This window comes from Herpailurus yagouaroundi, unplaced genomic scaffold (assembly GCF_014898765.1).
Source record: "Herpailurus yagouaroundi ecotype Mexico unplaced genomic scaffold, PumYag 28, whole genome shotgun sequence".
NCBI classification, from domain to species: Eukaryota; Metazoa; Chordata; class Mammalia; order Carnivora; family Felidae; genus Herpailurus; species Herpailurus yagouaroundi.
This window is the reverse complement of record NW_024412376.1, coordinates 26,738,528-26,766,349: the sequence shown is the minus strand read 5'-3', so window position 1 is coordinate 26,766,349 and position 27,822 is coordinate 26,738,528. Positions and strand designations below refer to the sequence as shown.

Here is a 27,822-nt window from a genome sequence, read left to right as displayed (position 1 = left end):
TTCTTTCTTTCTTTCTTTCTTTCTTTCTTTCTTTCTTTCTTTCTTTCCTTCCTTCCTTTCTTTCGGCAGGGAAGAAACTGCACCTTGCCAAACAAATATAAGTCCATTAAGGAAAACTCATAGTTCAAAATAATTGTAATCCTGAACACATATTGTTCTTAAATTAGGAAGTAGATAGGGGCACCTGTTTTGGCTCAGTCAGTGAAGCATCTATTGATTTGGCTCAGGTCATGTTCTCACAGTCGCGAGATGGAGCCCTGTGTTGAGCTCTGCACCAGGCTTGGAGCCTGCTTAAGATTCTCTCTCTTTCTCTCTCTGCCCCTCCCCTGCTCACGCTCTCTCTCTCTCTCTCAAAAAAAAAAAAAAAAAAAAAAAAACACCCAAAAAACAAAAAACAAAAACAAAAAAACCCCACCTAATTGATATTTTTTCTTATTCAGCATTTTGTACTTTGATATAATTGAGTATTTAGCCAACTTAGAAATTAACAAAGAAAAGATAAATGTAGTATAGTTTAAACAGCTTTATAATATGTGAATACTGACTTCTATGTCTGAAGGACCACCATACTTCTATCTACTTTTGCCTGAAGTTTTCTGAGGTTGGAAAATTCCTGCTTAATATTCAAATTTACTTTTGGTTTTATAGGTAGAGACATGTCCATTTTTTTTCTTTTTTCTTTTCTAAAATCATAGCTTGTTAAATAATTGGCCTACAGAATACGTGCTATTTCCCAAAGTCAGACTGATTTACTTAGCCGAATTAGAAGAATATTAATCAATCTACTTGGCTTTTGATAATCTACCAATCAAGACAATCAGTATTATTGGTGACACTGTCATTCCACTCCTGGAAAGACTGTCTCCCAAAATGAGAACAATTGGGAAAAAAAAAAACCCAAAAAACACAAAATCTTGCTAAGAACAAAGTATGTATCTGAAAGATATATTTTGAAAAATACATAAAGTGTCATTTCTGTAAGTCTTTCATGTTATTTTTCTCACAAATTTCATGTATGTGTATATATGTATAAATATCAATGTCTTAATTCATTGCTTTTGTTCATTCAAGATATAAGTTACTTGGATAAATGCTGAAAGACTGTGAAATTGCACTATACATTCATAACATTAGAACATGGTGCTAATTAACATTTTATTTGTTGGAGAACGCTCAAATCTGTAGAATAAAGTAGACAGTCTATGTCTGAAGTTTTGCTGAGGACTACAATAAGCATAATTATTCATTTCAAAAAAAGAAATTAGTTCTACAACACTATCACACTAGCAATGCATACATTTGCAATACACATCCATTTTTCTCTTTTTTTCCATCAGATATATAAAGAGAGAGCCATTTTATGTTTTCCAAGTTTTATCCCTCCCAGTAGAGAGAAAGCAAGAGTTGAAAGTGAGACCCTATGACTCTATATTGAGTAATTCCAATAATTCACCTGTGACAGGTTACTGATGGTGTTCATTTCTGTACTTCCTACCAATTAAGTTGTTATTAAAGTGAACAGAAGAAAGATTATTATTAATTCTTATAAGACTCAGCAAAACAAGGCAAAGCCTAAGGAAGAGAATACATTTATGAACTTTCTGAAGAGTCTGTTACCACTTGGATATAAATGGCTGCCATTAAGTCACTTAGGAGACCTCTCTCACCTAAATATTGAAAACTCTGAACAGTTCATCTTTTACTCACGGAATGGACTAGACAATAGAATGCCAGTCTCATTGTGGTACAAAAAAAGTAACAGAAAGAAGTAACACAATACATAAACAAAATTTAAATATCTATTACACAAAGAATATAAATCTAGGACCAACAGGAAGAAAATACAAGGATATAGGCTGATTAAACATGAGAAAGTGTGTTTTCATAGTTAGAGATTCTAAAAGGAAAGAGGCTGCCCCAGGAAGCCTTCTTGTGTCCAAGGAAGACAGAGATGGTAATGTGTGCTGATGTTCTAAGGGTCTTCAAAGATCAGACTGGAAAGTGACCTAGATGATCCATGAGTCTATGAGTTTTCCCAATGCTATAATAATTACCTGAAAGGGTAAGGTAAAAAGGAGTATGGGTTTTTTTTTCCTCTCTAAATAAATATGGAAAGCAAAACTACTAACTGAAATGTTATTTTACTAAAATAAAATGTTATTTTACTAAAATAAAATGTTATTTTAAAAATCTTGTTTGTAAAGCATATTTGTCTCAGTTTTTAAATTTCAAATTTATCTGGAGATACTTGGGGACACATATGTAAAGTTGTGCTAAATGTGAAATCTAGAGGTTTGATGATGTCACTGCTTAGGTCCAAGTTCAACTGCCTTCTTTGTGTCTGCATTTAATGATGTACTGCAGAGGTAAGTTACACTTCCTGCCATCTGTGGCCATATAAACACATAGTTTTGTCCCTCAACAGAGCTTCCAACAATGCTTTTTCTACCTTGCTATGCTTAGCACTGCCAGACTTAGCAAAATTACACGAGACACCCAGTTAAATTGGAATTTCAGAGGAACAAAGAGTACTTTTTTTTAATGTTTAAATTTTTTTATTATTATTTTTTTAACGTTTATTTATTTTTGAGACAGAGAGAGACAGAGCATGAACGGGGGAAGGTCATAGAGAGAGGGAGACACAGAATCTGAAGCAGGCTCCAGGCTCTGAGGTGTCAGCACAGAGCCCGACGTGGGGTTTGAACTCACAGACTGTGAGATCATGACCTGTGCCGAAGTCGGAAGCTCAACTGATTGAGCCACCCAGGTGCCCCCAAAGAGTATTTTTTTAGTGTACGTGAATCCCAATGAGAAATTATTTGTTGTTCTCAGAAATTCAAATTTCACTGATGTATGGCTCTGCAAGCAACCCCTTTGCTCTCCAAGGCCATCAAAAAGAAACTTCTGTAATCTGTAGATCTACATTTGTCCCAGTATCTGTCATTTCCTCTTTTACTTCTATTGCAAAGAAAATCATACCTATTTTCCTTGCCATGGCAATCTTTTTATTTTGGGCTTTGGGTTCCATCCTTTCCTATCTTCTCTGTGGGGATTTAAAAAATAACAGTCTGATCAGTTTTTTTCATTGTCAACTTCTCTCTCTTCCTCTCTCTGAGCTCAAATATTCTCTAAATTGAAAACAAAGAGAGGTCCCTGAATTCACCTCTCTCCCTATTTATTACATTCTCTCTTTCCTTTATACAGTCTTAGGTTTTCATCTGCCTCTTTGGTCATTCTCTTCCTTCTCTCCGTTGGCTTCTTTTCCTCTTTCAGGGCCATTAAATGTTCCTATTCCCCAGGGTTCTTCGTGCCATCATCTCCTCAGTTTACAGATTTTCCATAGGAGATCTTGACAATAACTACCTATATGCTCAAGACTTCCTACTCTTCATGTAAAGTTGCAAAGCCTCTTCTGAACTTTCCTGGATATCTCTCTTTGGATAGTTGTCTTGTGCCTCAAACTATTATGTATAAAACTGAACTCATCTTCTTTTAAATCTGACTTTCAAGCAGCGTGTTCTCTCAATAGGAAAGGGTGCTATAATCTACCCAGTCTTCTAAATCAGAAACTTGAGATCAGATATAAATGTGAGTTATCATCAGATTCTGTTTGATTTACTTTCAAAATATTTTAAAAATCCATCTACTTCTTTTTATTCTCACAGCCACCACCAACTCTTCCCTGGGACACAGCTCTCTCTTTCTAATTGGTTTTCTTTCCCTTCAGCCTCACCCTCTCCAGTCTGTTTTCCAAAAGCAGCTTGAGTGGTCTTCCAGAACACTAAAGTGACAGTGTCATCTCTTCCTTAAAAGCCTACAGAAATTTACCTCTGTCATTAAAACGCAGTCCAAACTCCTATCTGTGGTTGATTAAGAACCCCATGGTTGGTTACCATTCCCCTCCCCATCCTTGCTGCTAGGTCACACTGAAATCCTTTTATGCCCTACCTCACTCATCTTTGGACACTCACATACGCCATATCCTTCTCCTAGAACAGGTTATCCCTTCTCTTTGCTTGGCTACTCTCCTTTGGACTTCTTGTTAATTATTAGTTTCTCAGGGAAATCTGCTTTTTTTCTATTGGATGTAATGTGTTCCTTTAGCTTCACTCATGGATTGTTTTTTGTTTCACATTTGCTTGTTCAATTATTTGTTTTACCAACAGGAATGTAAGTTGTTAGGGGATGGGACCATTCCTATATTTTCCACTCTATTTCCAGCTTCTAATATGTTGCCTGGATACAGAGTAAATTCCCAATAAATAGTTGTTTACTGTGTGAATGAATGAATAAATGAATACACAGATATGATGGCAGGGATAAAAATGGTCCATTTTAAGCACACTTCTCTTTGGAGCTCAGGCTTATTATTAAAAAATTATCTAAATCAATCTTATAAATGCTAGTGCTTTGTCAAAAAGCATGACTGTGTTGCTCTCAGAAAGTAGTTTTCTTCTATGAACATTCTGAGTTTTACTTTTTATTTTATTTTTGAACATTCTGAGTTTTAAAAATGTTCTCTTTCCACTTTCCCTCACCTCGTTTAAAGTTACTGCAAATTGCAAGAATTAAACAAGTCAAAAATAGACTATTTTTAGAATTTTCTCATTTTCCTCAAATATTTTTCCTAAAGATGGGGTGCCTGGGTGGCTCGGTTGGTTAAGCATCTGACTCTTGGTTTTGGTTCAGGTCATGATCTGTGGTTCATGGGTTCAAGCCCCACATCAGGCTCCATGCTGACAGTGTGGGGCCTGCTTGGGATTCTCTCTCCCCCCTTCTGTCTGCCCCTACCCCACTCGCTCTGTCTCTTAAAATTAATCTTCAAAAATTTTTTTCTTGAAGAAAAAAATGAGAATGTGAATAATGAAGTCCATAGCAAAACAATATAAAGTATACCTTCAATCTCATCATCTAACCCATGCTAGACTAACACATTACAAAAAGTTATTTACTTTTGGGCTTTTCCTCTTTTAAATAAACCATTGATGGAATTAAATATATCTTTTTTTTTTTTTTACCTTGTACCACCCAATTCCCATTGTTCCCCATGGTTTTTGAGTCTCCTCTTTTAGCACTCACTAATTTCGAAGTCATTCTGAGGATTCAGTTTGAGCAATTGCTAAATGCCAGAATTATTCTGAGTACTGTGGACAGCACAAAATAGATATAAGACATAATTCATACTTCAAGAGCTTATTATATAAGAAAAAGAGAAGTACGAGAAAATAAAGGAATATTAGGGCATCTGGGTGGCTCAGTTGGTTAAGCCTGCGACTCAATTTCGGCTCAGGTCGTGATCTCAGAGTTCATGAGTTCAAGCCCCATGTGGGTGGGACTCTGCACTGACAGCACAGAGCCTGCTTGGGATTCTCTCTTCTCTCTCTGTCCCTCCCCCTTCATGTGTGTATTCTCTTTCTCTCTCTCTCTCTCAAAATAAATAAATAAACATTTAAAAAAAGAAAAGAAGGGAATACTAAACAAGCACTACCGACTACCAAAGGTTGTGGGACTTTGAAGACAGAAAAGATCACTGCTGACCAGAATAGTTTGGGAAAGCCTTATGGAGCCGATAAAAATGAGATGGATATTGAAGTACCTCTAAATATGGGCATTTGGAAAGGAAGAGAAAGACACTGGGAAGGGGGACAGCTTCACTGGATGGTATTTGAATGCTATTGTTTTGTTTTTTCCTGCTTATAATTCTCTTTCCACTTTTTCTGGTACTGATGCTGTTCTTTTGTTATTGAAATGTCTTTTCTCCAATTCATAAGGGTCTTGAGGGGTTGCCAATAGTCAGATTTAAATCCAAATTTCCCACCCAAGGACTCGGTCCAAGCATAATGCCTAAAGCCCCTGGTGACTATGATTAGCCCAAGGATGTGACCTAGAGCAGGCTAATTGTATTCCATCCCTGGGATTTCACATGTAACTGCCTGAAGATAACATGTCTCTCTTCAGTTAAGTTGAGGCTGGTAAGATTTAAGCCAAAAACTCTCTCTACCCACACTGTTTCTTCCCTCTGCTATCTACAGGAAGCTTGCCTGCAGTTGGAGAAAATGAAAACAACACACAGAGAAAAGAGAACCATACTGTTTGGAGTCTCTGCAGTCCCTGAAGTCATCTGTATATCTGGATTTCCTACGTCTGTGGCTAATACATCCCCTTCTTGTTTTTGTTTAAGCTCATTTGAATTGGTTTCAGTTGATTTTAATCTGGCAGAAGGGTCCTGACAAAAGCAGGTAATAGGCTAAAGAATGAATGTGAGAAAGAACGAAGTGTAGAGACGAGTCAAAGTGGGACATTACTATTGAGAAAGAAGGCACAGATCAAAAGCCATCTTGCGAGAAACAAATGATGGGTTTTGGTTAGCGACTGGATATAACCAAAGCAGAAGAAAAATAGTCAAAAACTGGAAATTCAGGGTATGTGTGAATGCACTGATAGAACTGGGGGTAATTGCAAGAGGAAGTGGGTTTGAAGAGACACAGTAGACAAACCATGACATCTGAGTTCCTGGTAAAGTTGGGATTTTGTCAGTGTATGATTTAGAGGACCAGCACGTACTGGTATGACAGTGTAAACTACAAGAAAGTAATCTATTTTTGATTTGTGTCATCACTCAATAGAATACAATAGAAAACTATAATTATACTTCCCAAATTCATCCTTTCAATTTCTCTCTTCCCACTTAAGGCCCAGGAGAAATATAGCATAGAACAGTGGTTCTCAAAATGTGGCCCCTTAGACCACCACATTCGTATTGCTTTGGAACATTTTAGAAATGCAAATTCATGGACCTGACCCCAGAGAAGAGAATCAGAAACTCCTGCGAGTGGGTCCAACAATCTGTATTTCAACAAGCCTTGTGGCCTATGCTCATGTCCACTAAGGTCTGAGCACTGCTGGTGTCGAGGTTCTTTGTATGTTGGTTCCATAGCAGGTGAGGTAAACTACCACCTAATGCTATGATTTCACACTGTAAGAATAATTCCCTTAGAAAAATTCATTTTCTCTAAATTCACTCATTCAGAAACTATATGCTGAATATATTCTATCTACCAGGCGCTGTTCCAGGCACTGTGGACACTGGAATAAATCTGAAACAGTCAATCACAAAAATACCTACATGTTAGCAATTAAAAATTATGCCATGGAAGTGACTAGGGGGCTTGAGTGTTGCTTAGATAATCATGAAGGTGTCCCTAAAGAAATTACATTTCAACTAAAAAGGAATGAGTAGGATTTCATCTGGGGAAGGGCAGAGGGGGTGCTGTGAAGACATTCTAGGCCCTGAAAGGGACAGGTCTAGGCACTTTCAGGGAAGTGAAGATAGACTAGCAGGAACAGGTCTTCATTAATGATGGGTGTTGAAGCTGGAGAGGCAGATCTGATAGATAGATCATGCAGGGACTTGTAAATCATATTAAGGATTTTGAACTTGCCTCTGAGGGCAATTAAGAGGCCATTGAAAAGCCTTAAGTATGGGCTAACATGATCTAATCCATGTTTTAAAACCTCTTTTTTTTTTTTTTTGTATGAAGAAGATAAAGCCTTTCCCACTACACAGCTATGGGTGTGTTAGCATGATGACTTAAATTTCCTGTAAGTTGTAATTGGCTAATAAAGAAACTTTCTCCGAATAAGGCTTTGATGAGAGTGGGAAAGAGGGTAGGGTGTCTATATGGGGACCAAATGCCAGGAACAGAAAAGGAGGAAGGGCTTAGGAGCTTCTTCTGCTTTGTGGTTGTGGCTGAGGCGGGTTCTGCCCATGCGTGTCTGAAGCAGCAAGAGTGTAAGTTCACAGGCAATTGCTGTTTCTCTTCCTTGCATAGGGGACTCTGGTGCTCAGGCTGTGTCCATGTGGAGGCCTTTTTCCTGCATATGAGCTCATTTAGAGATTTCATTCACTTCCCAGGCATCACGGTTACCTGCCTGAAAATGATACCCAAATCTATATGTCCTCCCTGGCCTTGAGAAGATTTTCATTTTTAGTGTCTTTGTGCTATTGCCCTGTGCTAACACATCATGTTAATGACAGTTGCAAGTATGCAATTGTTTAGTGTTGATCTGTGTATAGTTGTCTAATGCTTGAAAAATTATACAGAACCAGCTGTGATTGCTGTCCTGCCTTTCGCTGACATGTCTCATATTATCTGCTGGACAACTGACCCTGCAATGTCATTGCAACCACAAACAGCCTGCCTGTAATTGAACTCATCATGTCTTTCCCAAACCAGCTTGCCTCTGACCTCTTCTGACTTTGTCAGTAACATCAGCGTTTACTGTCTCCCAAGTTCCAAGGTTTGGAGTCCTCCTTGACTCCTTTATCTTATGCTGTTACCAATTCCAAGCACCAAGATTGTTTCCATTCACCCAGTGGAATGCCAGTATACCATCTGTTCTTTCCTTTCATCACTCTTTATTATCCTAATCCTACTTACTCCAAAGTTGGATACTTCTACCTTATTACAACCTGTTCTCTTAAATCTAGGTTCCTTTCCCAATACACCTACCCCCACCGGCCCGGGACACTGGGACTACTCTGTATATATGTTTTTCTTCATCAGGCCTATGCTGTTTAGCAAAGGCTCTTCTGTATTATTTTTTGTAGTGAAATTTGTTTTTCTTAAAGGGATACTATGTAGAACCCCGTTACATACAAGAGATAATCATGAAGCTTCTCTGATTGAAGATGGGCTAAAGGGAGCACAATCTCCTTGATCTGTTCTCAGCTTTTGAGGCAGCCTTTTTGGTATCAAAAGGCTCATCGAGGCAGTTTGAGAAAAAAGATGTGTAGAACGTAGTTGAACTCTTTGGAAACATACATATGCTTCCTTTACAAGTCTTTTTGTTTGTTTGTTTGTTTGTTTGAATTGTTATCTATGTAAACTTTCCAACCTCGTCATATAAATTCACACAAAATTCTTCAGTGCACAGTCATTTCCTCATCTCTGTCTGGGTTTATGGTATTTCCCCTGCCCTGAGTGCCCAGAATGCCTATCCATACGTCTCTGCCAATCTAATTCTACCTTTCTTTGTCCCAATCCAACCTCTTACGGGCTTTCCAGATTGTTCCAGCTCTCAGCAATTTTTCTTTCTTCAAATTTCTCCAGTATTCTTTTCTTTTTAATTCACCCTGTACTATCTTGAATTTGCATCTTTTCACTTATGTGTTCAATTTCTCCCACTAGATAACAGGCCACTGGAGGAAAGAATCAAGTCTTTTGTTGCATTTTGCCCTCAGCATCTAGCATAATATGCAGCCCTAGAATTGGCTTAGTGGATATATTTTGATGATAACCCACAGCAAGAAATAATAACTATAGGCCCATCAATCTCACTTTCATTAACAGAAGTCTCAGTTAAATATCGTGTCTTTGAAAATGTTCCTCCAGAGCAGTGCTTTTAAGTTAGGAGAACCAGCCACTATGGCTTTAATTGCAAGCATTACTTTTTTCTCCAATTACCATTAAGCCTACAACTAGCTTCTTTAACTGACTTTCATTAAATTATGTTGGAAGTAGATTCGGGGAATGACGACAGATGGTTGTAAGTGGGGAGTTCTTAGTTTAGACTAGAAATAGTGTTTTATTCCATCCTCCAACATTTTAGCAAAGTCTCACTTAAATCATATTCAAAGGATTATAAGAAACTTCCATCAATATATAAATCAAATGGTGCCACTTCCTTTAAATCTCTGAGCATGTTTGACAAGGCCTTCTCCACCTCCCCCCTCCTCCTCTGCACCACCCATCCCCCTCGCTCACCACACCCTGGCCACAGAAGCCCACTTCCAGTTCCCTGGATTGCAAAACTCCTTCCCTCCTCCTGACTTCTTATTGTGCCACCTTCTGCCCAGATGGTCTTCCCTGTTTCTTTCCTTGATCCATTCCTGTCATCCTTTGAGCCTCAGTCAGTTCATCAGCTCCTCAAGAGAGTTCTTCTCTCATCTTGCAGAATAGGTAAAGCTTCCTTGTTATGTGCTTTCATATTCCTTATCACAATTGTAATTATATATCAACTGTGAAATTATTGTGTTCCTGTGTTTCCCATTAGACTGTAAGCTCTAAGATGTCAGAGACTGGACAAGAACTATAATATTTTTAATGCCTAGAATTGATGTATCACAGATGCTTGAATGAATCCACGAATAAACAATTTATAAATATCTTATAAAACTTTCAGAGAAACAAACTATTATAATATTATTTACATCCAGAGCTTAATTCCCCTTGTCTTGTCTTGAATGGACATGGGCAGCATTTTCTGGGTCATGTGATTCACATCACACACACACACACACACACACACACACACACACACGTTTTCTAAAGCAACTTTGACTTTCATAAAACAAGCCCAAACAACCAAGAATTACCTCAAAAAAACTTCATATGCTCCCAAACAGAATCTAACCAATTTAAATGACTGGGTATAACATGAAAATGTAAAACTATCTGTTTTGTTTAAAATTATCTGATTTGTGCACACCAGCATGGATATTCATATAATCCTTATTCACATTAAGTTATTCTGAAAATGTATATGGATGGATGAAAAGTGGGAGAAAAGGGTCTCATAGCTATGAAATGTCTACATGTTGACACCTTTTAGTACATGATTATCACTAAAGTTAATGTGTTCTCCTTCCCTGAAGGCTCCAGCGCCCCCACTGATATGTCCATGACCTGTTTCTCTGTCCTTTCAGTCTTGAATTACCCTGCTGAGTCAGACAATTGGAGAACAAATTAGCACCAACTGCAGAGGAGATTTTTTTGGTACAAAAATCTGACCTTAAAAAACCCAAGCCTTAAATATCTTTCCATCAGGATGCTAACAGTTCACCAAATTTGCATTAAAGGACCTAAGGTTTCATACACTCTCTCACTCATATTTACTCCACTCGTCTTGTCTTAAATAGAATGGGTATCAGATCCAACTGTTTGTCGATCCATTTAACAGGATCAGTCATTATCCAATTAAGGGAAAGTTAAAGGGGAAATCTAATTCTATTCTAGAACAGCTTTCAGACCCCTAGATACTTCCATATTCTTCTTCTCTCACACACCTTTTCTTGTTTTCTTACCTTACATCCAATCAGACAGATAACAGTATAAATAAATGTTATGTTTTGAGGGTAGGTGTCAAACACACACCTGACACACAGCGGGAAGAAATGCATGTGGATGGCATCAAGCCTTTCTCTATAGTGACTGACCTGCATATTTTTAAATTATTAGACCCGTCATGGTAGGTAGCAGGAGGCTTCTGCACAGAGTTAGTCACCTGGAACCCAGCAGCAGCCACATACTTGCTGCCTTCTGCAACTGCCAATATTTCAGGGCTAGAATCTGCTTCTGAAAGTCCTTTCTTGATGGTTTCATACTGCCCAAGACTATGCAACAGCTGCGGATCCCTGTGGTGGTATCTGCCTTTGCTTTCCTCATGCTTCCTTGAGGATCTCTTAATCTCAAAGGATCCTCTTGGCAGGGAAAGGCTGCATTCTTGGTACCTTGTACCTTTTCCTCTGCAGAGATGTAAAGAGCAACTCTCATGTTCAATCAGCTCTTGTTGCTTTTTACCTTTGGATTCCAAATCTATCAGATCCATTCCATTAGGAGCAGAAGACCCATCCAAGTTTCCACATGGTTTACTACTATTTCTCCTTCTTCTTCGTGACAGTCGGAATTTAACTTGGGCTCTTCTTTTTGCCTGAATCCAGTGACTCTCATCTGGGGAAGAGGAATCTGAAGAATCTGTGTAAAGCTCACTCCATCTGGGGCTTGCGATCTGGAGGTGAAAATCACTTCTCCCTTTTATTTGTTCTTCTGCATGCTCATATCTCTCGGAGGCCCTCCTCCTCCTCCTAGGCCTCTGTTTTACTGATTTCTTACCAGACTCCTTCCTAGCAGGGCTGAGCACCATGACAGGGGTGCATTGCTCAAATGCATCTTCTGACATGTCATGCAAGATGGCAGATCTAGACAAAGCAGCAGGCAAAGGATGGGAGATGGGAATGGAGAGGAAAGCCATGGGAAAACAGAGAGAGAGAATGATGAAAATGATAGCATGGACCAGAAGTTGGGAAATAAAGTTCAAATGAAGAAAATGCATTGAAGGGGGAAAAATTGAACCAGTATAAATTGTCCATGGACAATGCAAGGCAGAAGCAAGAGCCACACAGTCTCATAATACAGGAGAGGAATACAAAACGTTGGTCTAAAAAATATTTAAATAGGATCATTTGCTGAGCACTTACCTGCAGATGTCCTGAGTGGATGGACAGACAGACAACCTTGACTGGCTCCTGGGAGCTGTCCCTGTCGTTGGACTGCTTGCCTGGAGAAACAAGTTAGATAATTTGGCATCTTGGTTAAGGTAATACATGGTCGATATCTTGCTTTTTTTCCACATATTTAAAAAATTACAGCAAACGTGGCTGCCGGTCATGTTGCTCATAACGCAGCTCACAACATATAGGAAGTTAGTTCGTTTTGCAAAAGTAAAACTTATTTGAGGAACTTGGAACAGCTGAGATGCTGTACCACTTTGCTGTTGCTTCATTTATGAGAGAGGAAGACGATTCCACAAGTTTCTGTTCTATTTACTGTAAACATTTGAATGGAATGGCTCAGTTTGCCTTGGAAGCAATGGGTAACACTTGAAAATTTCATAATACAAAGGACATGAAGGCTATTGTGTGACAAAGATCACACCAATGAAGCCTAAATAATCAAATAGCCATTAGCCTGCTAGATACTGTCTGGAATAAACATTAAGTCACATCAAGTCCCTAGGAGATAATGTATTTGAAAGCAGTTTGTAGTATTTAAAAGCTGATAGTTATTACTATTATTATTTCATCATTGAAACTAATAAAATCTATCCATCACACCATTATTGACCTTTCGTGACCATATTGAACCTGAGGATAATAGAGCCTGAAAAAACTCAGATTGTTAGCCTAGAGTTGAGCACATTTCACCAAACTCTTACCTTTGAAACACAGCATTTTCTTCACTAAATTTGACTTCTTTAACTTGTATTTAATACAGGTGATGATGATCAATCAAAAGGTAGAAGGTATTGAGAATTTGCTGTGTGCCAGGCATTGTACTGTGGCTTTATCGACTGTCTCCTAAATCTTTATTATAATCTCACAGGTGGGAGATAATAACAACTAACAGTTTTGAGTGAATACTATGCTCTAAGTACTTTTAGAGCAATCACTGTTCTAAGTAATTTTCATGTGTCCATTCATTAATGCTCACAAGAAGTGAATGTGTTAAATGTTGTAATCATTTCCATGTTATAGATAAGAAAACTGAAAAATTGGTGCTGCTTCATACAATTAGGTGCTAGGACAGAGGTTTGGGATGAGGAATCTTGCTCTCACATTTGTTCTCTTACCTACCTTGTAATACACTTCTCCTTCACACAGGAGGAAACTAAGGGAGGAGGCCTAGGTCCAAATTTAGATCAGTATGACTGCACAGATGAAATACAGTTTTCACATCAAGAAATAACAGTTAAGGTAGAAACAGTAACCCCAAATTTCAAAGTAGTTCTAAAATTTCCCATATTAGAGATAGATGGCTGTGGGTCCAGAGAAAGATAAACTAATTCTAAAACTCAAAAATTGAACTCAATAACTTTCAAGAGGAGGCATAGTAGGCTGAATAATACTGCCTTATGCTCCCCCTGCCCCCTCACCTGCCCCAAGATGTCAACACCCCAATCCCTGGGATTTGTGATTATGTTTCCTTACATGACAAGAGGGATTTTGCAGATATGATTAAGTTAAGAGTAGTGATATGGGGAGATCATCCTGGATTATCTTAATGGGCCCAATGTAAACATGAGGATCCTTATGAGAGGGAGCCAACAGAGGTAGGGTCAGAGAGAGAAGATGGAAGGATAGGAGCAGAGGTCAGAGAGGAAGAAAGATGCTACACTTTTGGCCTTGAAGATGGAGGGAGGGGTCTTGACCAAGGATGTAAGTGGCTTCTGGAAGCTGGAAAAGGCTAGAAAATGGGCTCTTCCCAAGACCTTCCAGAAGATGCAGCCATACTGACACCTCAGTTTTAGCTCAGTGAGACCCACACTTGACGTCTGACCTCCAAAACCATAAGACAATAGAGCTGTGCTGTTTTAATTCAACAAGTTTGTGGTAATTTGTCATGGTAGTCATAGGAAACTATGGAGACACAATAGGAGATGAGACTTAAGCTAATCTTAAAGGCAAGCAGGAATTATTAAAGAAGAGATAAAAAATATTCTAGGTAGAGGAAACAGGATGCCCAGAGGGAAGGATGGTGTTCTCAGCACGCTCCCACAGACGGATTAACATCTGCACGCTTCTGGTTTATAATTTTCAGAGGCTTCCCTATAAACCCATGAACAATGTATTTTTAAAATATGTGAATGCCATTTTTGAACACCAGTCCACGTTTGATTGTGTTCTTCAAGATTTCTATCAAAACTCATTTATTTCCAATTTTTAATTCAGATTAACTTCATTTCTGCATCACCAGAATAGATACATAGTCAATTTTCATAAAGTATAAGCATTCCTGTATTTTATGCTGTAAAGAGTAAGTTTTGTTAGGTTGTGCACCACTTATCCTACATACATCCACTGAGATTAGTAGGGGGTTCTGCATACAGCAGTCACTGAAAAAAGTGAAGTTCACTACTCATTCTCTTTAAAAAAAAAGCAATGCAGCCCAAAAGTAACCTCAAATTACTGATGACATTATAAAAATGAGCTAAAATATGTTGAGCATCATAATGGATATCCAGGGCTACTTAATGATTTGTTGAGGCCGATTCTATAAATCTGCATATGGAAAAGATGTTGAAATGTAATAAACAAATTTTATAATCTCACATGTCTGAGCAAATGTATGTTCTACAATGAGAATATGATTTGTCAATGAATAATAACACAGAACATTAAAAAACATGGAGCTTCCCTTTGGACAGTTTTTGGTCCACCACAACACTGAATCAAATAGCACTTATGTCTATAACTCTCATGTATTTTAAAGGAAATAGAAATCATCCTTATTGTCCATCAAGAATCTTCAAATAGCTCATATCCAATATTAGTGTATACAGGTTCAGCTTGGTGCTGGGGCAGATGCTGTAATATCAGCTATTGTAGCTGATGCTGTTAACATCCACTCTGTCCCTTTGGCCTTCCTCTGAGTTCACCTGAACACTGACTGATTCCCACTTGAGTGCCTGTGCCTGTTGGGTTCTACCCCCTGAGTCTTTGGTACAGGTGTACTTTCTTGGCTGCACACAGGCACAATCTGGAAGCTTAGGCTAAGCTAAAACCTCTGGGGACATCTCTTGGACTGGAGTCAGTGGATAAATGTCAGAGATTTCCCATTCTCCCAAAAGGGCAGTCCTAAAGTGACTTTCAGTTTCTCAAAAGATCCCAAGCTGGATTAAGGCCCATTGACCCTAACTCATCCACACACCCCTTTACTGGCATTCCCACTTTTTCTGTCTTTCTTCTCCCAAACTCTATAGTGCCTCCCGGGATCACTTTCTAGAAGAACTACCTGCACCCAACTAAGACAGTGGAATCTATTTGATCAACTGACTGATATAAAATTAACCCCAGCTTGTGTTACTTTAGGTTTATTTGTTTATAAACATGAATTAATGAGGGTCTATTGTAATACTATAGTGAGTTCTTGGAATAAAGAAAAGAGAGAAACCTGAAGAGGTTTCTTGTTTAGTGGAAAAGAGATTCAAATGAACAGGCAATTTTAGTATAGTCTAGTATATCTTGATAGTCTAGGAATGGGAGTTTTGATGAAGGAAGGACACTTGATGTAGAGTGGAGCAGAGATTTAAAGCAAGTATCCTCTAGGACACTTGAACATCTGAACAAGAAAACGTGAAGGTGAACAAAGTGTTATAATGACTGGGGCAGGGAGAGTGCTGAGTGAGATAAGAAGTGATACAAAATCAGGATAAAGGAATAGACAGAGGTCCTATATGTCACATTTAAATGCTTGGATTGTATCCTCAAATGAATGGTATCACTGACAGATATTCAGCAACAAATGGAAAGGATTAAATTTGAGCACTAGACACTACTTTGGCAGCTGAAAATTGGAAAGTTCAGGAGTGATTATAAGCAGGGGAAATATTTAGTATTCAATATATCCAGGATGTAGCAGGGAGTGAGAAAAGTGATAGTTTAAACAATATAATCCCAACTGGTTGTTTTTTTTTTTTAATGTTTATTTATTTATTTTGAGGAAAGAGAGCGTGAGTGGGGGAGGGGGGGGGAGAGAGAGAGAGAGAGAGAGAGAGAGAGAGAGAATCCCAAGCAGGCTCTGAGCTGTCAGTGCAGAGCTGGATTCAGGGCTTGATCTCACATATCATGACCTGAACTGAAATCAAGAGTTGGATACTTAACTGACTGAGCCACCCACATGCCCCGGTTTATTTTTAAATATGATTAAAATTATCTCAAAAATGAGTTGAAAAAAGTAACATGGGGAAACATCTTTAATGTTTAATGAAAATTTTTTAGTAAAGTTAAGTGGGATAAGTGGTTAGAGTACTTTTACCAGATATCAAAACATAGTATGAACCTTCAGGAATTAGGATAATATGTGTGTGTAAAACTATTATCTAGCTATCTATTTATCTCTTAGCTTTCCATTCCTTAGTACTTAATAAAGTTGCATTCCAAATTAGTGGAAAAAGGCCAGGTTATTAAATAGCATGAGGAGAAATGACTAGTCATCTGGAAAAATGTAAGGCTGGATCCCTGCCTTATTGCTTAGACTGAAGTTTAGGTGGAAACTTAAGACTTAATGAAAGACTTAAATGTTGTAAAATAAAAATAAAACTGAAAATATGAGAAGAAAACAAAACTGAGTATGTTTATAATATTGTGGAAAGGAATCCCTTTCTTAGGATGACATGAAATAAAAAATTAACATAGGAAGATTCAGGTAAGCATGATAATTAAAAAGAAAAAGTCCTAATTTATAAAAAAAGAAACACACTCACACACCAACATTACCCCAGACAAAACTCAAAGCCATGATAATGCCATATTTCATAACACATATGATAGCCAAACAGCTAATTTCTCTAGTACGTGTGGATATTTTACAAATTAAAGGGGAAAAAAAGGAAAATTGGTAGATCCTAGAAAAAAATGAATAAAACACAAAGGTAGTTCACAAGGGAGGAACTGCACATGGTTTTTGGCCACATGTAAAAAGATGCTCAATCTCAATAAGCAAACATATGCAAATTCAGTTAACAATGGCACTTACTTTCAATTACCAGATCAGCAGCACATTTATTTATTTTTAACTTTGAGTCAGAGAGAGACAGAGCATGAACGGGGGAGAGGCAGAGAGAGAGGGAGACACAGAATCGGAAGCAGACTCCAGGCTCTGAGCTGTCAGCACAGAGCCCGATGCGGGACTCAAACTCACGGACCGCGAGATCGTGACCTGAGCTGAAGTCGGATGCTCAACCGACTGAGCCACCCAGGCGCCCCTAGATCAGCACATTTAAAAAAGATTGATAACACCTAGTGTAGCCAAGGTGGGGGAAACTAAGCATTGCCATATATTGTTGAGGTAATTGTAAATGGGCACAACGTATTTGGAGGGCAATTTGGTAAACATCATTAAAATAAAAAAAAAAATCAATGGTGTTCACATCAGAAAATCTACTCAGGAATCAGTTTTTTTAAAGCACCTGCAAAATTGCCCAAAGATATATTCATTGTAACAAGAATGTTCATTACAGCACTGTTTGTAATAGCAAGAAATTGGCAATCACCCAAATGTTTAGTTATTAACATGGAAATACATAAGCCATATTAAGAAATGAGATATACCATGCAGACACACAAAGTGACACACACATATGTGTAGGATATATTTTTTAAGTGAGAAGTCAAGCTTCAGAACTGTATGCAGTATGGTCTCTTTGGGTAAATAATGCTTTCATGATATGTGCTATCATATGAATCGGACACATTTGGAGGAGCGCACATCCAACCATGAGCAGTGATTATCTTTGTGAGATAAGATTATGAGACACATTTAGTTTTCAGGCTATATATTTTATAATATGTAAAATTTTAATTTTAATAAAAGGAAAAATACATCATTTTAGTGATGTCATAAATGACAACTATTAATATAGAAACCAGTAATAGTATTTTCCCCCTAATATTTATTTGTCTATTAATTATTTGTTTAAAAGTTAATTTATTTTGAGAGACAGTGGGGGAGGGGTAGAGAGAGAGAATCCCAAGCAGGCTCTGTGCTATCAGCATCAGCGTAAAGCCCAACGTGGGGCTCAAACACACGAACCATGAGATGATGACCTGAGCTGAAATCAAGAGTCAGAAAGCTTAACCGACTGAGCCACCCAGGTGCCCCTCCTCTAATATTAAAAAACATCATAATAATGTTTATTATTTATTTTTGAGACAGAGACAGAGCATGAGCAGAGGAGGGTTAGACAGACACACACACACACACACACACACACACAGAATCTGAAGCAGGCTCCAGGCTCTGAGCTGTGAGCACAGAGCCCAATGCAGGACCCAAACCCAGGAACCATGAGATCATGACCTGAGCCGAAGGCAGACGCTCAACTGATTAAGCCATCCAGGCGTGCCTCCCTCCTCTATTCAAGTGATGAAGTCTTTGCTTATTTAGCCTCTTTGAATTTCACTTTCATTCTTCAATTACACGTACTCAACATGATATCTACACAATTCCAGTGTTCTCCCTCCCCATTTATCCACCCTGTGTTGAACAAGGTTTGGGGAGAGGGTGTGGGGCAGGACAGGATACACGCAAGACTCACCAGGATTTGTTTGTGGGAAAACCAAGAGCGTGATGCTTGTCCTTCCTTTCCCTGGAAAGACTGTAATGTCTTTCAGATCAGCTTTTCAGTGGGTAAGGGAAGTGCCTAATATAGTGCCTGCGTGGTAGGGTAAAAGTGACAGAGGCAGATGGACCTGTGCCAGCTTTCCCATTCCTCCAGACGAGGGTAGACTGAGGAAATCCAGGTGTCATCTTGTGCTTTCACGAGTATGTGAAAGATACCTGATATTGCTAGCCTGCAGAAGTAAGCAAGGGTCATGAGAGTTAAAGTCAATGTGACTTTGTAACAGAGGGCCACAAAGAAGACTATCAGACAAAGGCCTGGCAATGACAGTGAAAATCCAAATGGGTTGGAAGGTCAGCCTGCTTGATTGTAACAAAGAGCCAGACACCAGATCTTGGTGCCTTAGCAATAAGTCTGGTAAAAACTCTCAGAACAGAACTTTAAAGAGAGGTCCCTGCCCTAGTATACACTGAAAATTGAACGGGTAATGGGATGAAAGCTTGAAAGACTGGATGTGATTAAATTTTGAACTGGTAGAGACAGATCATTTTTTGAAAAAAAAAAAAAATCAGATATTTCCCATACCAGCAGTAAAGAGAAATCAAAAGGGAGATAAAGGGAAGGCTCACTGTGAGAAAGTCACACGTTCCCCCCATCCCCCACCCCCATATTGTGCAAAATATACCACACTTCATCCTGGGGGCCATGTGGGATCCCTAAGACACAATGTAGCAAATATCTGTACCATTGGCTGATTATAAAATCTAAATGTAGAAGAAAGTGATCTTGAAGTTGAGTCTATATAATCTTGTGGATTACAAACGGTGCATTAAGAAAGATGCAGGCTAGACAAAAAGAAAAAAAGTGGCATGATAAGTTGTCTTAAAACGTTCCTTTCAGCACACCAACTTTTGGGAGGGATTGAATATCCTTTCAAAAAAGGAAAGCCAAATCTACCTTTGGCAATTCACACCATTAGGGGTGAGGCTTAGAGCAACACTAGATTCTTTGAGAGGTATAAAAGAGAAGCGGCAGCTAATGGTGCAGAATCCAGCTTGCCTGGAAAGGCCTTGGAAGGCCAACAAGCAGAGCGCCACTGGTCTGCAGAGGCCAAGCTATGCCAGCCTAACGTCCTATTGGAAAGACAGCTGAAAACAGAGATGGAACAGAGATTGTCAATGAGGATTGCATAGCAGGGGATTTGGTTTGAAATACCAGCTTCATGGTACTTCAGGACCCATCATGGTACCCAGGCTACCTGGTAAAATTTATGCATCATGAGAGATAAAGAAACAGATTCACACAGCTGCCTTTGGTACCCCATGTTACATCTCCTCAGTCCACTCCTGATAGTTGCAGCCCTAGTGAGTAATTCCTTTGTGAGTACTGATGTACCTCATGGTGAGAATGTCCCCTCAAGTGAGTGCAAGTGAGTCTCTACAATCTACTCCTAAAACCATGAGAACCCGTTTGGCTCTACAGAAGCCTGAATGCAAGGGAAATAATACCTCTAGGGACAAACTTAAAAAAAAATGGGGGGGGGGGGTCAAAAGTTTCTGGATAAATGATCTATCCTGTCCCTCAGGTAGAAAGTTCTGAGAGAAACTCTGGATATATCTCAGGAGTCCTATTAAAATCATAACCGACTTCAGGGCATCTGGGTGGCTCAGTTAGTTAAACATTTGACTCTTGGCTTCAGCTCCAGTCATTATCTCATGGTTCGTGAGTTGGAGCCCTACATCAGGCTCTGCTGTCAGCACAGAGCTTGCTTGAGATTTTCTCTCATCTCTCTGGCCCTCCCCTGCTTGTATTCTCTCTCTCTCTCTCTCTCTCTCTCTCTCTCTCTCTCTCTCAAAATAAATTAAAAAAAGTTAAAAAACCTTAAAAAATCATAACAGACTTCAAAATGCACTGTTAAATTGACTTTTTTACCCTTATTTGTGATTCCTGGGATCACTTCTGAAGTACACCACCTGCACCAAAAGTCTAGTCACCAGTATTGATTTGAAGGGAACCCAAACTGAGAGATAGTTGGTAGCAGAAATGGTACCAGAAAGCAGACTCACAAGATAGAGTTTAGGAGCTGAGTCACTCATGGTCAAACATCACAGGAACTCTTTCCTGGTAGTAAGTGGGGGTGGTGATAATGCCTTGTGAGCTGTAGCGTCACTGTTGCTGGGTTGTACAGGTGATGGGGAAGCCTGCAGTAGCTCTGGAATTTGTATTGTAAAGGCCAATGGTAATTATAAAGGATATGAACTTGCTTGGCTTTGTTAACTGCCTTGGAGGCTTCAATGAAACAGAATGGCAGGTTCAGTTTGGCCAAATAGCAAGCAAGGGTATTTTATGAAAGCTTGTGTATAAGTATAGCCCAAAGTACAGAGATGCAAGTTACCTCTAGGCAGCCCTCAGCCAAAAGGAGCAGAAGCTGGAGGATAAGTCATCAGCCTCTTGTTCTTCAGGTGGTTAATCCTTGGAGACATTCTTTACATTTCATAAGGAGAACCTGGTAGAATTAAGCCCTGTTGTCACCTCAGTGACCTCTCTACTACCACCCTTCTATTGGCTTCTCCTTTTTATCTGTCTTAGTTTCCTTCTCCCTCACTCCTGATGCCTAGGGAACACTTCCCAAACCAGCAATCTGTACAAGTTCTTGTCTCACCCAGGCCCTGCTTCAGTGAGAACTTAAACTCAGACACTGGAGGTTTAGGGTGGGCTCTATCATCAGAAAAATTGGCTGGCTGTTGCCATTGCACCTGCTGGCCTGGACTGTCTCCCATGCTCCTGGAGTTGTACGTATTCCCCATCTCCTGAGTCCCCTACATGCAGGTCTGGTGCCCAATCTGAGTCCCACTGCAAGAAGATGAAACTCCAGCCCTGACCCTTTCCTCAACACCATGCAGGTGATTATCTAGAGAGAGGAAAATTTCTCATGGTTCTTACTGCCTCTTATTTTTCTACATTTTTAAATGTTTATTTATTTTGAGAGAGAGAGAGTGCAAGGGTGGGGGGAAGAGGTAGAGAAAGAGGGAGATAGAGAATCCTAAGCAGGCTCTGGGCTCTTGGTGCAGAGCTTGATGTGGGGCTTGAACCCATGAACTGTGAGATCATGACCTAAGTCAAGATGAAGAGTTGACTGAGCCACTCAGGTGCCCCTCATTTTTCTACATTTTGATCTGTGTATCTACGGAGCTTTGATATCTATCTTCTGAAGGTGTAATTTCAGTCAGTTCCTTTGCCTTATCAAAAGGCTACAATGGTTCCTGACTACTTAATAAATACAAAGAGACTGGTTTGGGATTTTGGGGCCTTTGTGTTTTCACTCCCGTCAACGTTTCTGGTATATACCTCAACCACTCCTCTTAAGTCCTAGGTTCCAGCAAAACCTAGCTTATTCGTTTGTCAGTATAATTACATAAAATTTATCATATTACCAAGTGTGTCTCATACTTTTATTTCTATGCCCTTCTCCACAGAGAAAAGAGCAAAAGAAAGCTGCGGAATTTTCCTTAAGGCCTATCTTATTTTCTCAGCTTTACACACAGCCATTTTCCTTTGAACTTCAAGGCCCATTTAACTTCTCTTACTGTATCACCCTTGCTCTAGCATTTATCATCTGTGTTCCTGTCTAACCATTTCCAAACTGCCACAATGTTCCACAGTTAATCTTTTTTGCTTCTTTTCCAGATTGAGAAAAGAGGCCACGTCTTACTCATTTTAGAAATCTTCATAGTGTCTCGTACGTAGCAGGTAGCTAATAACAGGTTGTGGGGTTGAATTGAGCTTGGCGACAGTTGAATTGGGTTGAACTGAGCTTGGTAATAGTTGGACCGAGTTGAATTGACCTTGGTAAATCCTGTCCTGATTGCAGTAGAGATAGAGATGACAATCATATCACAGTGAACCAAGAGAAAGGGCTCCATTCTTCTCTGTAAAAGAGGCAATTCTGCTCTCTAACAAAATAAACGAACTGAGGCCAACGTTTTATATAATTTTTGAGACACTTTCCTTGGACTTTGAAGTCAAAAAGCATATCAAATGAATGAGGTATCTTCTGTTTTCTTTTAAAGAGAGGCGTAACTATTTAGGAAGTAACGTAACTATATTGTGTAGAGAACAGTATGTCTTTCAACAAATTTTAAGCTGGCAGGGTCTGTTTAAAAAGAAAACATAGTAATTGAGGAGAAAAATGAATTAAAATCTTTTAAATGCATGGCCCTATTCAGCAGCAATGAATTGTTTTAATTCACTAGTTGGTACATTATGAGAGCTTGATAATTTGTTCATCCTTTTAATAGGTGCAAGATTGAAATGTGGCTGGGGAGGAAAAAATAACAATTGGCTGGATGAGCAGAATAATATGTTCTTTGAAATGAAGCATTCTTTGTAATGGATGTTTATTTCAGATGATTACATTGTACAGTGCATTTAAGTGGGAAAAACAAACAAGAGGCCAGCTGCACTAATTTTATCAAAGTTATTTATATCAGCAGTATAATTAAAGGCAGTAATTTCAAATTAGGTTTCCTGAGAATCCATTTATAGGCAACACAAGACAACTTGTCTCTATGGCATCTAGGCCATGATTATGCTCTGGGGGCAATGTTAACTACTGCCAATTGGCCTTGGCATTTTGAAAATTAATTATTGTTTTGAAAGATGCTAAAGCTGTTGCCTCCCGCTGCCCTGACCAGTTTAGATCCACTCCACTAGGAGAACCCAATATATAATTTATGGATGTGACAAAGAATAATCATGCATAATCATTTACAAATGGCTTCTCTTATTTAGTAATACATTAATAATACCTTATGAAGAATGATTCTGGAGCCTCAGATGGGAATTGCTGCTGCAATTTTTTTTAAAAGCCTCCACTAATTTCAGCAGTAGTTCATGAGTAACATGTTGAAGAATTTAGTATAAAATGAAATATTAAACTGGATGTAGGGAACAGAAATGGGCCAGAAGCTGAAAGATTCTTTTTGACTGTGAAAATGATATTTAACGATTAAATAAAGTAATAAATATAGAGAATATATTTACACAATCTCAGGGCCAGGGGAATTTTATAAAGGAGTCTTGGTCTAGTCCCACCTGACACTATTATTCCATTTATAACACTCTCAATAGGTGATCATCCAACCCCTGCTTGGCCAGTAACAGAGTTCATGGTCTTCTGAGAACATCCCTCCTTCTCTGACCGTATCATCTAGCTATATCATTGCAGTATCACATTGAAGCAAATTTCTCTGTGGCTTCCAGCACCAATTCTAATTCTACCCTCCAAAACCACACAGCATTTTCTTACACTTTGAGTCTGTCTTCTTTATTTTTATGGTTTTTTAAAGTTTATTTTTGAGAGAGAGAGAGAGAGAGAGAGAGAGAGAGAGAGAGAGAGAGTGAGTGCAAGTTGGGAAAGAGCAGAGAGAGAGGGAGAGAGAGAATCCCAAGCAGGCCCGATGCAGGGCTCGAACTCACAAACTGTGAGGTCATGACCTGAGCCGAAATCTAGAGTCAGACTCTTAACCAACTTAGCCACCCAGGCGCCCCTCTGAGTCTTACTTCTATATCAGGGTCCTTTACTACTTATCGACCCTCATGTCTACTGTATTCTTGCACCCTATCCTTGATCATATTCTTATGCAAGTGTGGAGTATACTTTTGGAGCAGTGAGTACTTAACTTCACTGGAAATACAGGATGCCAGTGATAAATCTGTAAAGGAAGATTTTAGACAATGACAGGACTTCAGTGTTAGGTTGAGTAGTGTTCTACATTATTTGATATGGAATCAGTGAAGGTTCTGATTAGGAGATAAGGATGATGATAAGTGTCCTTACAAAAGATTAGTCTACTTAAAAATAAACTTTAAAAAATCCATTTACAATAGCACCCAAAGTATAAAATACATAAAATTAATCAATGGGGCAGAATAGAGAGTCCAGAAATAAATCCACAAAAATGATCAACTGATTTATGACAATGGTGTCAAGGTAACTCAATGAGGAAAGGAACATCTTTCAAAGAAACGGTGCTGGAACAAATGAATATCCACAGAAAAAAAAATTAATCTCAATCCTTACCCTACAGCATATTAAAAATCACTAAAATGCTTCATTCAAAACAGAAAGCTAAAACTGTACAACCATAAGAATACAATATAAGACCTTTAAGACCTCAAACTAGGACAAGATTTTCTAGATGAGAGACAAAAAGTACAGATCATATAATACATCAAATAATAATAAATCATATAGTAAACTGTTGGTAAATTAGGCTTTATATAAATTAAAAACTTTCGCTTTTAGAAATCAAGAGAATATACAAGGTACATATTGGCTAAAAAATTTGTATATATGAAGAATCCTTAAGTGTTTGTAACTCAATAATAAGCACTCAATAAAAATAAGCTAACAATTTGACAGCCACTTAAAAATATATTAATTTCAAACATATATTTGAAAAGACATCCAAATCATTAATCATCAGTGAAATGTAAATGAAATCACAATAACATATCCCATACACCCATTAGAATAGTTACAGTTAAAAATACTGACAATACTAAATGCTGGCAAAGATGCAAAACCACTGGAACTTTTGTACATTCCTGGAGGAACTGTAAAAAGGAAAATCATTTGGCAGTTTCACATAAAGTTAAATATGCCTACCATTCGACTTCTATGTTATTTACCCAAGAGAAATAAAATCATATGTCCAACTACACCTAGACTTGCATACAAATGTTTATAGTAGTTTTATCAACAATAGGCCCAAACTGTAAACAGTTCAAATCTTCATCACCAGGTGAATGGATAAACAAAATGTGGTATATTCATGCCTTAGAATAAATACTACCCTGCATTACAAAGGGACAAACTACTAATATATGCAACAACATCAGTGAATCTCGAAATAATTATGCTAAGTGAAAGAAGCCAGGTACAAGACTACATATAGCACAATCTCATTTATAAATTGCAAAACAATCTATAGTAACATAAAGCAGATTGGTGGTTGCTGAGAGCATCGATGGAAGAACTACGTAGGAGTCTAAAGAATCTTCAGGAGGTGGATACCAGTGTTCTGTATTTTGGCAGTTTTATGTCAACTCAGTGAACCGAAGGATTTAAAGGATGCAGTCTATTGTTCTGTTTATTTGAGTTAGAGAGAGAGAAGGAAGGGGAAAAAAGAAAAATGATACTTATATTCATATATGCCATATGTTGTGGAGAGAAGTGTGGGTGTCTATGATTTTGAAAACTTTATACACTCTAGCCATGATTCCATAGTTTGGTAGAAAATTAAATTTTTTAACTTTAGTATTTTGTTTATTGTCCTAAAATGAATCTTATGAGATGTGAAGGACTTTAGGCATACAGTAAACAGAATAAATAGATATACTTCAAGATTCAAAAAGATTCAAATACACAATGTAAAATCAATTGCAGGACTTAAATATGCAGCAGTGCTTATTGGTTTGGAGAGCGTTTAACAAATTGTGTCAAAAAGTGTTGGGTAAAAAGCAAAAAAGAAAAACAAAACAAAACAAAACAAAACAAAAACCGAAAACTTGTCTGTGTATCTCCTGATCTTGTTTACGAATGAATTCAAGCTATCATCTAAACAGAACATCAACAAAGAAACAATGGCTTTGAATGACACACTGGACTGGTTGGACTTAACAGATATATTCAGAACATTTCATCTTAAAGCAGCAGAATATACATTCTTCTCCAGTACACATGGAACATTCTACAGTATAGATCACATACTGGGACACAAATCAGCCCTCAACAAGTACAAAAAGATCGAGATCATACCGTGCATATTTTCAGACCACAACGCTATGAAACTCGAATTCAACTACAAGAAAAAAATTTGGAAACATAACAAATACTTGGAGACTAAAGAACATCCTATTAAAAGAATGAATGGGCTAACCAAGATGTTAAAGAGGAAATTAAAAAGTGTATGGAAGCCAATGAAAATGATAACATCACAGCCCAAAACCTCTGAGATGCAGCAAAGGCAGTCGTAAGAGGAAAGTATATAGCAATCCAGGCCTTCCTAAAGAAGGAAGAAAAGTCCCAGATATACAACCTAACCCTCTACCTTAAAGAGCTGGAAAAAGAATATCAAATAAAACCCGAAACCAGCAGAAGACAGGAAATAATAAAGATTAGTGAAGAAATTAATGCTATTGAAACCAAAAAACAGTAGAACAGATCAATGAAACCAGAAGCTGGTTCTTTGAAAGAATTAACAAAATTGATAAGCCACTAGCCAGTTTGATCAAAAAGAAAAAGGAAAGGACCCAAATAAATAAACTCAAGAATGAAACAGAAGAGATCACAACCAACATAGCAGAAATAAAAACAATAAGAGACAATAAATTTCATATATTGAAAAAAAAATTAGACACATTAGATAATAAACTATTAAAACAATAGATTTCAATGCCTCCAAAAAAAAACAATAAGAGAACATTATGAGCAATTATATGCCAATAAAATGGGAAATCGGGAAGAAAAGGACAAATTCCTAGAAACACATACACTACCAAAACTGAAACAGGAAAAAATAGAAAATTTGAACAGACCCATAACCAGTAAGGAAATCGAATTAGTCATCAAAAATCTGCCAAAAAACAAGAGTCCAGGGCCCGATGGCTTTCAAGGGGAATTCCACCAAACATTTAAGGAAGAGTTAACACCTATTCTCTTGAAGCTGTTCCAAAAAATAGAAATGGAAGGAAAACTTCCAAACTTTCTATGAAGCCAGCATTACCTTGATTCCAAAACCAGACAAAGACCCCTCTAAAAAGGAGAACTATAGACCAATTTCCCTAATGAACATGGATGCAAAAATCCTCAACAAGATATCAGCCAACTGGATCCAACAATACATTAAGCAAATTATT

At 38.2% G+C, this 27,822-nt stretch overlaps 1 protein-coding gene across 6 annotated transcripts in view; it reads right to left on the bottom strand.

Moving 5' to 3' along the window:
- The window catches only part of MARCHF1 (membrane associated ring-CH-type finger 1), an 889,619-nt gene that overhangs the window by 78,647 nt on the left and 783,150 nt on the right, over positions 1-27,822 (bottom strand). For 5 of the 6 annotated variants that reach the window (XM_040471208.1, XM_040471222.1, XM_040471216.1 and 2 more), the window contains one exon: positions 12,260-12,339. In XM_040471208.1, the coding sequence (XP_040327142.1) occupies positions 12,260-12,339 (80 nt within the window). Of the gene's footprint in view, positions 1-12,259; positions 14,752-27,822 lie in introns of those variants that run through there. The other variant, XM_040471191.1, reaches the window with a different exon arrangement.